At 27.9% G+C, this 15,485-nt stretch overlaps 1 protein-coding gene across 2 annotated transcripts in view; it reads right to left on the reverse strand.

Moving 5' to 3' along the window:
- Window positions 1-15,485, reverse strand: part of LOC142326787 (uncharacterized) — a 355,257-nt gene that overhangs the window by 125,014 nt on the left and 214,758 nt on the right. The window contains exon 3 of one of the 2 annotated variants that reach the window (XM_075369494.1): window positions 14,949-15,073. The exons of the other annotated variant lie outside the window; for it this stretch is intronic. Within the exon in view, the coding sequence (XP_075225609.1) occupies window positions 14,949-15,073 (125 nt within the window). The remainder of the gene's footprint in view (window positions 1-14,948; window positions 15,074-15,485) is intronic. 2 annotated transcript variants of the gene reach the window in all.

Here is a 15,485-nt window from a genome sequence, read left to right on the forward strand (position 1 = left end):
CATCTTTAGTACTTCAACTTCCCAAATATCAAAATAGATTCTCTTCCTATTTTCACATTCAGTGGTCCATTTTCATTATTTCTACTACATTTCATTACTTTCGTTTTGTTCTTGTTTATTTTCATGCGGTAGTTCTTGCGTAGGACTTCATACATGCCGTTCATTGTTTCTTCTAAATCCTTTTTATTCTCAGCTAGAATTATTATATCGTCAGCAAATCGTAGCATCTTTATCTTTTCATCTTGTACTGTTACTCCGGATCTAAATTGTTTTTTAACATAATGATGTTAAACTGCTAGTTCTATGTAAAGATGAAAAAGTAACGGGGATAGGGAACAACCTTGTCGGGACTCCCTTTCTTATTACGGCTTCTTTATTATGTTCTTCAATTATTACTGTTGCTGTTTGGTTCCTGTAAATGTTAGCAATTGTTCTTCTATCTCTGTATTTGAACAGTAATTTTTTTAAAATTCTGAACATTTTATTCCAGTCTACGTTATCAAATGCCTTTTCTAATTCTACAAATGCCAAGTATGTTGGTTTGTTTTTCTTTAATCTTCCTTCTACTATTAATCTGAACGCTAAAATTACTTCCCTTGTCCCTGTACTTTTCCTGAAACCAAATTGGTCTTCCCCTAACAGTTCTTCAACTCTCCTCTCAATTCTTCTGTACAGAATTCTAATTAAGATTTTTGATGCACGGCTAGTTAAGTTAATTGTTCTGTATTCTTCACATTTATCTGCTATTGCTTTCTTTGGTATCATGACTATAACACTCTTTTTGAAGTCTGACGAACTTCCCCTTTTTCATAAATATTACACACCAGTTTGTATAATCTATCAATCGCTTTCTCACCTGCATTGCGCAGTAATTATACAGGTATTCCGTCTATTCCAGGAGCCTTTCTGCCATTCAAATCTTTTAACGCTCTCATAAATTCAGATCTCAGTATTGTTTGTCTCCTTTCATCCTGTTCGACTTCCTCTTCTTCCTCTATAACACCATTTTCTAATTCTTTTCCTCTGTATAACTCTTTAATATATTTCACCCACCTTTCGACTTGCCTTTTGTATTATAAATCGGTGTACCATCTTTGTTTAACACATTATTACATTTAATTTATGTACCCCAAAATGATATTATATTATATTCCAGTAACTAATCTTATCATTGAACTAGATAATATCTTCCAAAAATTGTTACATTAAGAATCATTTGTCTTGTCAGTGAAAATTTATAAAAATATAAGAAAAAAATAATTTTAAACTCTGATTTTTCTTTTTGTTTTCGTCATGTATTTCTATCGCTAATACACGATAAAGTTTTTGGACCATTTAAAATGTAATTAATAAAGAAAATTAATTAATTCACCATTTAAAACGTGGTGATACCGTAAAACGTTATAACCTTTATAATTTCAGTAAAATACACATACACACGCATTATTTTAAGACAACCAATACAGGAAACTGAACCCATACAGACAGTCATAAAAAACTGAAAAACAAAAAACTTAAAATGAACATTATATATTGTCGTTAGTAAGAAATAAAAGTATCTCATTATACGCCATCTGTTTCATGATGCAATGAAACGAATGTAATTAATATTTAACTAAGTACTTCATTTTTTTAAAAATACTTCACTAAAAATAACTAATTAACTAACTGAAGGACATATGCAATTTAAAATGATAACGAAGTATGTGCAACAAAACACGTGTTTTATTTCTTCTTTTTTTTTGTTTAGTAATAAAACAGAAGTGTTGCAAATAAGTGCATAGATAGCTCGAGTGTTATGAAAATATTACTTTTAATAAGTTTCATTAATGCGCCAAAACTCTTTAATTTATTTACTATTTTTAATAAGTAAAAAAAAATTAATAAATGAAAAAAAGTTTAAACAAAATATTGTAATTTTAAATACACCCAATAAAATATAAATAATGGCATTTAAATCATGTGGAAGGTGATTTATAATTATGAATTATATCATATATATTTTAACACATAACAGTACGATCAAGGATGATCTGCTGAAGCATTCTCGTTTGAATATACTATAGTAAGTGTAACGAAAGAAGAAACTTGTTTCTTAAGTTATATCATTATACGTACGTATATTACGAATTATATGATTGAAAGAACTACGTTTATCTTATTGAAACCTTTTGGGCGTAGTTATTATGAGCTGCAATTTATTTGAAAAAAAAAAACTACTGAAGAGTAATAGAAAAACGTAAAAAAATTACCTCCTTTCTACTGTAGTCAAATTTTCAACGTTCTGTGATTAGTCAAAAGAAATTATATAAAAATTAAAAAAAATAAGTGCTTTTCAAGAACAGAGTTTTACATTTTATTTAGGCATTTAAAAATATTTTTCCAATAGTAGTTATTTTTTTGTGAATTTCAGATACGTATCTTGTACTCAACCATCCGTCGCGGTTTAACTTAACTAAGAAAAACGTTTTCGTTGAATTCTCTTTTCTTTCAAAACATTTCCCAAACGATTATTAATTTAGATAAATTTCGTAATACTAATGTTTTATAAGATTAATTTTTTAAGATGTAACAGAACGTTGAAATTTCACTAACGAAATAATCTACGAAAACGGGGTTTTAAACGTAAGTTTCTTTGATTCTAACAAGATTTCTTCAAATGAATTTAAATATTAAACTTTACATAAAATAACTTAAGAAACAAAGAATAGAACAAGTTTTATAATATCATAAAATTAAGTTTTTCCATCCGATGAAAATATCCTTTAACAGAAGCTTTTTTATTCATGATGCATACTGCGCTTTTATAATTTGTAACTTCAATATTCGAATATTCCGAAATAAAAGATATAAATAAATTTTATCTGTTATTCTTTAGTAAAAAATAAGCATGATAATAAATTATGTACAGCAATAAGGAAACTGATCCGATAATAAAATACATTTTTATTCAAAACGAAAAAATAGTAGGATAAATGTAAGTTTTTTTTTTTTTTTTTAATATTTCGTTCCATGAATGAATCTTGTTAAATTTATAAGTTGGAACCAACTGTGAATGTAAATGTCGTAATAAAATATTAACGTGGCCTAAATACAAACCAGCTGAAACTTCGGACAATTTTTGTTTCGATCTAAAATCTGAATTATTGGTAAATCTACAGTGATATTGCAGATCTAAATTGTCGATTTCAATAAAATTATAATTATGTAACACTCATACAATAACTACCACGTTTTTTTATTGATATAATAAAATTTTATTAATAGATCAATAAATAAAACAAGTTGAACAAAACGTATGAAATTATTATAAATACTGATGTATTATAGTTTTCATCACGTACAACTAAATCGAACAACTTTAGAATGTCATTTTCGTTTACACATCCAAAACCCGTATTAATTTTTTTTTTGTAATGAAAAATAAATATACAACTGACAACAGATTCTGCTGAAATTTATTTTACATTAACATACGTATAACAATTTAAGCTATATCCGGTGTTAAAATTAATCTTTCCCTTATGGTGTTATTTATTTGTCTTACACTTAAAAAAAAAGTTAAAAGAAAAATAATCGTTAAAAAGATTCATTTGTTAGTATTAAAAAAAATAATGATTCGCTAAAATTCACTAAGATATTAAGGAACTCTCCTAATATATAAGTATCTTAAAATTTACTTACCAACACATTAAAAAAAATAATATTCTGGTTATTAAGAAAAAATAAAAATCCCCAACCATTGAAATAAAGCATGAGAAATATGCTTACCCTGGTAAAATACTAATTTGAAAAAATATTAAATTGAGAATTTTATAAATAATATATAACGTACTTTTAGCTAACGGAATCTTAACATGTTGAGAAATGTAAAAATCTGTGGGGGAACATCACTTTAATACTCTTCCTTTTTTATCCGTTATATTCGTCAAATATAACATAAAAAGTAATGTTTTTTTCAAAATAAATGGTGCTTTAAAATGATATAAAACAAAAAGCAACGAAGATTTTATTTTTTTTGATCTAACACAAATTTTTATACTGAATACAGATAAATTTTCTGTTTTAAATTTAGGAAAAATCACAATACGTAAGTTTAAATTTTCTTAGGACACGGGTACTGAAAATACTTATATTATTAGAAAATGATTATCTAATATTTACTAAGATAAATAACAAAAAAAATGACTGTGATGGAAATACGAGTAACAACTTTTTAAAAAATAATATTTAAATAGAAGTAGCTACGAAAATAATTATTCCCCGAGTCGTCTGGTGGACAATGTAAGGGAATAGTGGTTAGTGTGAAAACAAACTGTTTTTTTCTTAATCGAAAAATATCAGTTGTTCATAATTAAGCTGTTTTCTCATTTAAATGACTAGAGAACTGATACAAATCAGATAATTGATCTTTTCACTATATGTTCAGTGCTGGTTAACTTCTACAACCTTTTTCCTGCTACTAACGGACTAAATAAAACGGTCTTATTATACTTATCTATAAAATTAAAAATGCAAATATTCGTTTGTTCAAAATCTTAAATCTACGAAAGTTCTTCACAGATTGCTTTGAAATTGACACAACGTTGCATTCGAATACATGTGTGTTATTATATTTATATACTATTATATATTACCTAGGATGTCACATGTTGACAGGTAAAAAGATGCTGTTTTGGAAAAATAGCGCTATCTGTTGGACGTAAAAGCAACACAAGCTATACTAAATATTTTATGACTCCATTTCAACATTTCCGATATGTGTCCACTATAAATTAAAAAAACTACTAGACCGATTTACGCGCGGGGAAAAAGGTAGAAAGGGAAAAATCGAAAAAGGTAAAGGAAAGAAGGGGAAAATGGAAAAAATAAAAAAGGGAAAACGGGAAAAGGAAATGGGAAAGGAGAAAAAAGAAAATGGGAAAGAGGAAGGGAAAAAGGGAAATAGAAATGGAGAAAGAAAAGGGAAAGGGGAAAAAAGAGGAAACGGGGAAGAGAAAGGAATTTGGTAAAAAATAAAAAGGAAAATGGGAAAAGGGGAAAAAGAAAAGGGAACAAGAAAAAGCGGAAAGGGAAATGTTAAATTTTGTGAAGTTTCGTAATATCCATTTTGTTAATATTTTATCAAACTTACAACAGTGTTCATTCATTCTCTCTCTCTCTCTCTCTCTCTATATATATATATATATATATATATATACACAAATCTAGCAATAGCGAAGCATTGCCGGGTCTGCTACTACTATAATAAAAAATAATATTTTATAATAAAAAATAATAATTTATTTATAATAACAAATAATATTTGTTTGAGGAAAAATATTAAATTTTTAAAAATAAATTATTAAATGAAATACATCGTATTAGGAATTTTCTGATGTGTAATAGGAAGTAATTCCCATAGGTGGATGACTGAATTCAAAGTCAACTGTAAGGCAATATTTTATCTACTTTAAATTATTAAATTTATAATAATATTATTATTATGGACAAAAAGACCTTTTTTTCATCACAGATAATAAATTTTATTAGTATCTTAAGTAAATGAAAAAAATTTAATAACCACAAAACAACTGAAAAACCAGTTTTCAATTTCCCGCACCTCAATAAAATCACACACACACACCGTGAGAGGGGGGAGGGAGAGACTATCTGTGAAACAAAAAATTGAAAAATATTAGTTGAAATAAAAAGGAAACAAAATAAAACTAAATTATTTTTTTATTTTTTTAATAACTGCAGTAACTTTACAGTTAAAAATATGATTAAAATCGGTCTTTCTATTGCATTCACAGAGGCAAATATTGTTTAAATGAATTTTAAATCAACAAATATCTCTTTATTGATTTAAGCTGGAATATCAATTCAAAAAGTAAACAACAAAATAGCAATAATTAAATAAATGTTTATAGAAAGATTAAATGAAATACAGCTGGGGGTCTACATTAGCCTTTATGATAAAAATAAATACGTAAATAAATAAATTTGAGAATTAAAATAAATAAAAGACTATATTAAAACAAAAAAAAAACTTAGAATTTGAATGAAATAATGGAACAAAATCGATTGTAGTAATATAAGTTTTGGTACTTTTTTGGAATCCGACAGCCACTTTTTTTTCTATTTTTTCTTCCACATCAGTGGGTATTTGTAGAGAAATTATAAATGTAATCTAACCAAAAACCTACAATCGCTAGTCAAGATTAGCGAGCGTAGTTTAAATTTGGATATATTATTATATTTATAATTTCTCTGCAAATACCCACTGATTTTGAAAAAAAAAACTGTACAGACGTGGCTGTTGGATTCCGAAAAAGAACCCAAGTTTTAAGGGGAAAAATAAATTTATAAATCGTAATCATAATATATTAATAGAAAGATGGATTGTAGATGGTTTCCGTAGGCAGACGACTGATATCATTTTCTCAGCGAAAATATAATGTAATCTATCTGATGAAAGTTATTTCTGTAAACAATTGCAAAATACAATCTATTTTAATGTTATTATGTTTACAGTAAGTTATATATATTTTTTTTTTGCATGAGCGTGCAAAAGCATTGAAGAAAAAACTTTTTCCTCAATGACTTTTATTATTTATTTTTATTTTTGTATTAATAACCTCGATTAGTGTCTATTCTACTGTTTACACCAGATTGCCCTCGAACGATGTAACCTGTTTAGAAAAAAAAAATGAATGAATTTATTTTGATTGTAAAACAGAATTAAATGATTAAAATTTTAGCAATACGTACTATATTTTCATTTGAAATATCTTTTATCTGTATGACACACAGATGAACCCATTGGAAGTAAAAATACATTTTTGGAATTTTAATTCAAAATGTAAAAAAAAAGAATAGGTCAGGAGAAATTAAATCCTGTCTTTTTAAGAAATCTTTTTTTTAGATTTAAACATTTAGAAGGCATATTATTCAACTTACAGGAAAACTAAAAAAAGGGTTCAAATAGGGATTTCTACATCAATCTTGTACGGAAATTTTTTTCAATTACATACTGTAGATGAACATTAAAGACATTTTAGCAGGGAAAGGATTAAAACCAATAAAATGTGAAAATATTTTATATTAAGAAAACAAAATATTTATATTTTTAATTTTGACCGTGTTTTCCGTTTTGGATAACAAATAACATTTGGTACCGAGAGAACACCAGGTAGTATTCAGCTTGGTATTAATATTTATAATTTTATATAGATAGATCCCTGAAATTAAATGTTTTTCTATTATTTAGAAAAAAATAATAAACAAGAGGTACTATTTAGAATCTAAAAAAACGGATAATTTAAAATAAAATAATGCTAATATTAAATAATAACAACAATATACCTATGAAATATAGTACGATTGCAAATTAGGTGAATTACGATGCAACAACCAGAAAGCGTAACGTGACAGCCCTTAATTAAATTAATTCTTATGGCTCCGAGTCACATTTCAAGCCTATTATAAACTCTTATTGTAATCAGATAACATACATAATATCTGGTAATAAAATTGAGTTAATCGAGACTTTTTATTATTATTATTTTTAATATAAATGGTACAATGTTTATTTTAAAAGTAATCTATAATTTCTTTAAAATAATTAAGTACGATTTATGTCAGGCCATATTATTAAACAAAGTTAACATGCTTTGAAAATCTTACGTAAAACATACATTAAGATCTTAATATTCACCTGTATCACAATAAAATTCACTATATAACGAAGATTTCAAATTGATATCATATTACTCATTCTCATTACTTATCAAGAAATCTTAAGAAATTAAGATTTCTTGAGATTGAGTCTGGTTAAATAAATAAACAAATGGTAATTACTGTAGACATTATTGTTTACAGACGTTCGGTTAAATATTTTTAAAGACTGTAACACTTTTTTAACGCATTGATGTTCCTAAAAAAAGTTTTAAGAGCATCAATGTTCGATGTACAGAAGCCATCTTACAAAATGTATTTACGTTTACGCACATCGATACGAATGTAACTAAATTTCCATTACTACCTGCACTGCTTTTGAAAATATTTGAATAAATCAAGACTTACTTTTTTAAAACATACTACGTAAAGATAATTAACTATTTAATCATATAACATACAGTGGGTGAAATTGATTTAAATTCATCTATTTTAAATATCTGAGAGCAGGGTTGATTCTTTGAGATTTCTTTTTTCAAAAATTACGAGAATCAAAAAGGCAATTAAACAGTAATAAAAATAGACTTATCGTTCGGACATTATTATCATCAGCATTGAGCGCTTTTTAGCTACCTATTTTCGTGTTTCAACTGCCCGTTGGCGGATTTTTAATAAAAATGAAATATATTTTAATTTCCATATATATATAGAATTCATTCTACGAAATTCAGGTTTTCGCATATCCTTGTCGGGATATGAAGCGAAAAAGAAAACACACACGCGCGCGCACACACGTCTTTGTAAGAAGTTTTTGCCAGATCTCGATGCTCCATAGTTCTCAAAGAGATAAAAGTGTAAATCAGTGGGTTATTGTAGACATGATAGCATTAATTCTCTCTCTTATATTAAATAATAACTTGGAAAAAATGTAAGTATATATATATATATAATGTTACGATAAATTTGATCCGGTGATTATGCATAATTACAGGTGAATTTGATTAATCGCCTCCAACGTTGGAGAATTAAATAAATGTGTAACAATTTATTAAATATATCAGTTTTTTTTATATATTCTCCAAATAAACATGTTCTACCTATTAAAATAACAACTCGACTATATGTAGTAATTACTATATTACTTAAATAATCAAAACATTACTGTTAATTAGTCAAGATTAGCGAGCGAAGCGAGCGTAGGGTATGTTTGGTTATATTATGTTGATTCCGAGCACTGACAAATCGTACGTACATCATTAATATAACCTAACCAAACATAACCTAAGCTCGCTTCGCTCGCTAACTCGTCTAATTAACGTTAATTGTACAAAATATATATATTCATTACACCGGGAGATCATTTGAAAAGTTACCACATTTATTATTCAACAGGTATCAGGCCCGTCGTATTTCTGTTTGCAGGCATGTATACCATTCTCGGGGGGAACCTTTTTAAAATTATTTTCAAAGGGTTGGAAGCTACTCTTTCCGCTACACCAACCCCAGTTCAAAAATCTTAAATGGAAATGGTAACATTTAATTACATTGACAACCCGAAAAAAATAATGAATTTTGGTGAAAAGAAAATTAAAATCTGCCTACCCATTCGCTCGGTAGGTGCGAAAAACCATTTCGGGTAGTACTATTTTTAAATTTCAGTCCAACAAAAGTAACTATAAAATTACGTGATATTTTTCCCAGTTTTAAATAATCATAATCTGTGGATTGGAAACTGCGAAAATAATTTTTTAAATTACCAACATAAAAAATTTAATTGAGTACTTTCAAACACAGCATAGTTCTTATTGATTTAAAACAAAAATAAAAATTACGTTTTTTTTTCACTTTAAGAAAATTATCTGTAAAAATATACGTTGTTAAGTTAGCAGACGACTACGCCACAACATAATTATTGTTAATACTTATTAAAATTGGATAGTGACTGATAATTTTTTTTATAGCGAAAGGATGCAGTCTAGACATTTTATCAATATTAAATAAATAAAACAGCCAGTTTTTAAAAGTCAATAATCTCCCATGATGAAAAGGATGGAATAAAATAAAAAAAATAATAATTTAAAATTTGCTAACTGCTTTAATATTAATTAAAACGGAAATAAAACAGGAGGTATGTCCTGTATATATATTTAAAATCATTTAATGTAATAATGTATTTATGAATGGGATGTAGACCAGACAACGATCAACATAAATTAAAGGACTGAATCAATAAAAATAAAAAAATCAATAGTTACTGAACCATGTAAAACCAGTTTTTATAACTCTAATAAATAAATGTAAATTAATTCTTATAAGGAATTTAATAATAATTTTTGGATTTATTTTAGCGCCAAAAAAGTAGTTTAAAAACTGTTAATTCATGGGAAAACTATATTCTAACAAAATAGTATTATACTCTAATTCTCGATTATCAGTTCGTATGGTTTTTAGTGCTGATCAATATTTTCCAATTAAAAATGTTTGTTACAAACGCTCTTCCAATAAAATATCCAGTTTCCATCTATTTTCTACTGAACTATTTAATTTTTTTCTTCGCGATTTCAAACTGTTCCATTTCAAAAGCGCTCTTTTGAAGAACTTCTGAGGACGGATATTTTCCACTACTGTTTTCCTACATACACACAGTTTTCCCTTTCAAATAAGTTTTATATGGTAACAACGGTACCTACATAATACTACACTATAATAATGAATAGGTTCTAACCATTTTCTACAGTTAATTCCTTTAACGAAGACGGTAACATTAAACAAATTAAACTGATAAGCATCGTGGTAGATTCTTATCAAATTGAATAACCTGGAATATAAATTGAGTTAAAGGATAGACGGGTGTTTATAGCAATTAAAGAGATAAAAAAGCGACTAAAGAATGCTGAACTATTCACCATTTTTAAAGTATAAAATTTGGCATTTTTTTCGTAAAGTGATGGTAATAAATAAATGAATAATGTTAACCTTAAGATTTTAGATACTTAAATAAGACCATAAAAAATTAGGAAAATAAAAATAAAAGTTAAACTTGATGTAATAAAAAATCATACATTGTAACTTTGATTTCGGTTTTCACAATTAAATGATTATACTAATACAATGAAAACATGACGATGTGGAAGTATTAATAATATTCGTAGATGGGGAAATAAAACCCCAAAGTTATTTATTTATTTAAAAATTATTTATTTTATGAATTTTTTAGAATAAAAATTTAAGTATAAGTTCCCGATCACGACTCGGTCTGTTTCCTATCTTAAGAGGTGTTCATTTCTAGGTATTGGATATTAAGTGTGAAGTATTAAATGAACGATGAATAAAATATATATATACATATAATATTTTGTTTATTATTGTAATAAATAAATAAAACAACAAAGATAAAAGATAACACACATCATTAAATATCTCATTTCATAAAAACATGATTTATATATAAAAAAGTAAAACCCAGACGACCAAAGTACAATAGAAACTTAAGAGATATTATAAAATATACAGGTCTTATCAAATAATGCAATTTAACAGAAATGAACTACGATATACGAGAACTGTATTTAATATGCACCAACTTGACATGTTATACGTTTCACTTTTACCTGGTACTTGGTACAAGTGCTGTATAATTACGTAACGTATGTTACGAATGCATATACCCGAATGCATATTCTTTTACATTCTGAAACTGTTAATGAAATCTCTATATTCAATAATAACTTGTTATATGATATTTATATTTAGAACAGGTGTAAACAAACCTATGCACGGTCGGTTTAGTTTTCTATTTCTACCAAGGTCAACAGACTTCTACCGTATATCTAAACAACTAGGCAACGATAAAAAAATAATGATAATCGACTTATAAATAATTTATTATTGTATGCTATAATAATATTTTAAAAAATTTTAAGGCTATATGTTTAATTATATTGGGATATCCCGTACTAAATGATATAACCAGTCAATTAATTAAGTTTGTTTATATTTTTCCGGTTATATGTGAAAAAGACTTTACAGGACGAACTAAATTGTGAGATGGTAGGGTCAGTTTATCTATCAGTTTTCTGCATTGTAAAGCAAGTTAAATATACAAAAATATATCCAGAATAAAAATATATATTATCCAGAAAATATATACAGAAATATAAGTTAAATTCCGATACAAAAATATATCGGAACAGATTTTAAAGGAATACTGTTAATTAACAGTAAGAATTAACCAACAAACTTACATGTAGATTATTATCAAATGAAAGTAAAACAGGCAAAAATGGAAATGATAAGTAGCAGAAATATTTTACAGCCCAGACAATGAAAGATTGGTATTTTGACTGAATGCGACCGCTATTGCGGGTAGAAAAATATCTTTTCTCCATACTTATTTATTACTCCTTAATAGCAATGCGGTTATGCTTCTGGTTATCTTGAATAGGAAGGTAAGATTAATATCTTTTTTTTTTAAATTTCCTCTTTACTCGAAGTATAAACAAATCTATATATAAAAACCGGCAACAGCACGATTACACATTCGCCTGAATTTCGATTCAACTCCGATTTCCGATTCAATCGGAAGGCTAAATATAAATGTTTACTTGCTAATGAAAAAATAAATATTTCATTGCTACAGTTAATAAAGATACTCAATAATTAGTAATTGGTATAGGCTGTTGGGGGTTTGAAATTTTGTAGAACGTACTTTTTTTTCATTTTCAATATGACTTCACCCATAGTGAGATATCTTTTTAAAAATTTTATTAATGACATTTAAGAAGGCTAATCTATAACTGTATTTTTATAGATGACAGGCAGACCCGGTAATGCTTTGCTATTACTAGATTTGAGTATATATATACATATATGTTCAAGAAATACGTAGACTGTTAGAATTGCTCGGGTCCAGTTGGATCCAATCAAATCCGCTTGGCGTCGCCATGTCCGTACACATCAGCTGATTAAAATGCAGTTTTTGATTGCAAATATCATTATTTGTTGCTTGGCTACGCGGTTGTTTGTGAAGTTTGTTTTTTCGTTTGGCGGATTTTAGAATGAGTGACTTGAACGAACAAAGAGTTGCTGTGAAATTTTGTGTTAAACTCGAAAAATCTGCGAGTGAAACTTTTGATATGCTCAAGACGGCTTACGGCGACGTTGCTATAGAGCGTGCGACATGTTTTAAGTGGCATGGACGTTTTAAAGATGGTCGTCGGTCGATTGAAGACGATGAGCGTCCTGGACGTCCTTCCACGTCAACTGACAAATCACACGTAGACAAAATCAACACTCTGCTTCGGGCAAATCGACGTCTGACCATCAGAGAGCTTGCTGAAGAGTGTGGGATATCAGTTGGATCATGTTACGAGATTTTGACCGAAAAATTGAAGATGCACCACTGGTTTTCTAATCACGACAACGCTCCAGCCCATTCAGCCCTCAGAACTCGTGAGTTTTTGGCCAAACACTCGATCACTGTTCTTCCCCATTCATCCTACTCACCTGACCTCGCTCCTTGTGACTTCTTCTTGTTTTCCAAACTCAAAAAGATTTTTGAAAGAAAGAAAATTTGAGACGATTCCCGAGGATGAGGCAAACACGACGAAGGAGCTGAAGAACATCACAAAGGAAGCGTTCCAGGACGGTTTCCAAAAGTGGAAACATCGTTGGGATAAGTGTGTGTGTCGGGGAGGAGAGTACTTTGAAGGGGACCCAGACAAGTAACGTCTAAATAAAGTACATTTTGTTTTATGACGTTAGTCTACGTATTTTTTGAACTGACCTCGTACATTTCACAACTAATTTTTTATGGGTTTTACTAGAAAAATCAGTTCGAAGTGAGTTTTAAGATTCTTTATAGCGCGTATAGAAAATTATTATTACCTTTAGAATTTCTGCCCCGTGAATTAAGCGTAAATGTAATTATCATAAAATTCTAAAAATATGGAACGAGCGTACACAACAAATAAAATAGCGGAATTAGCATCTTTCTGAAGCTCTTGTATAAAATACTTCAGGTTAAGGTAGTGAGAAATTTTTAATTTTTATTATTATAAGTCTATACTGTTATGGCTTTTTCCACAACCTTTTCACCGTCTTTATTTTAGTTTCACTAAAAAGAGACACTACAGATAGCACTTTGTTAATAAGTTTGCCTCATTTTTTTTAAATTTAATATTAAACAACTACAGGATTATTAGTGTATTTATTATTCAATTTTGTAATTTAAGATGAAAATTATTTGTATAAAAAAAAAAAAAAAAATGTAATTCAGCCGCCTCAAATAAACATTAATTTCGAAATTTTAGTGATGCAAATCTTTTGTTTGAACGTTTGTCAAGAAGATTAAAAATGGAATGAAAATTTTAATTTAGCAATGCAAGTCAAACTCAACAACTTTTTAACAGTCAGCAGCAATAAATCAAAAAGAAAAACTTGTAAGTGTTTAAAAGTAAGTTTTAAAAACTTGTAATCTAATCAGGTTAGATTACTTTTTTAAGGAATTAGGCGATTTCGTAATAAAAAACAATTTTTGGCCTATACTCAACTATCCTAATATACTAGATGAAAATGTATGAAAGTTTTGATTGGGTATAAGAGGTGATAACTGAGACCAGATTTGAATTTTTGCTAACCCAGACCCTGTTTTTTATTGGTTTTTAATAACCGATCTTGTTATTGTTGATAAATTAATAATCTTTTATTATTTATAATAATAAATGAAAATAAGTACACGTATTATTACGTTTATAACTTGTAAAGAAATCTATAGCGGAACCCTTACAGTTCATCGTAACAAAAGGAATAAAATTACTGACTTGCAGAAAGTAAAAACTAACCGTATGTTTTTAATAATCTATCAAACAAATGTTTAATACAAATATTTCGCTACGATTTCGAATACAGACAGTAGTATTTAGACTGCTAACCAAATATTACAGAGTTATACGTATAAAATAGAAAACCTGATGAAACTATTTTAATAAAAATAGTAAAATAGCATATTTTTTCTGATGTCTATTCAATATCTTGTGGATTCGATAATAACTACGCTTATAAAAACTAACTGAAAATCCGGGGCAAATAGTGTAATACACGTACTTCATCTAAAAAACAATCGTAGTTAACTTTATCGGATATTGGGCAAACAGTAAACTCAACCGAAAGTTTATAACATGATAAAATCTGGCACAAAAAAACACATTTAACGAATTCACATAGTTTAATAAAATAAACAATTAAATGAATAACATCAAACATTAATTAAGGGTGAATCTGGTACTCACGGGTACTGTGGTGGGGGGATGGTATGGCTGGAGGCCGCCCCGATAGTGGCTGACAACACACGTGATGACGCCGACAGTAGTGATCACGACCGCCACCAATAGCGCCACCACCGCCACGCTCCACACTGCCAACACAACAAACACTATCAGTGTTGTCAACCTTATTATCATTATATATATTATAAACAATTAAAAAATCATAATTACATATATATGCAACAGCAAAAGGAAAAAAAGAACATTAAATTGATTGCTACAAAAAATATTAATAACATCCCACACAAATTATTAGATTTTACGAGAATATAATACGGTATGCTAATGAACGGTCTTTATAAAAAAAAAGATAACGTCAGATATGAAAAAAAAATACAAAATTTGATGTTTAATGGAATGAAAGATCAAACTTTAAATAAAAACATGATGAAACATAAGTATGTATATATAAAACAAACTAACAGTTAATTTTATAATCCCAATTAATGTAATTAAACAGTTGATTATTTGTGATTTAATATTAAATCTACGAATAAAAAT

This window comes from Lycorma delicatula, chromosome 6, assembly GCF_047948215.1.
Source record: "Lycorma delicatula isolate Av1 chromosome 6, ASM4794821v1, whole genome shotgun sequence".
Taxonomy (NCBI): domain Eukaryota; kingdom Metazoa; phylum Arthropoda; class Insecta; order Hemiptera; family Fulgoridae; genus Lycorma; species Lycorma delicatula.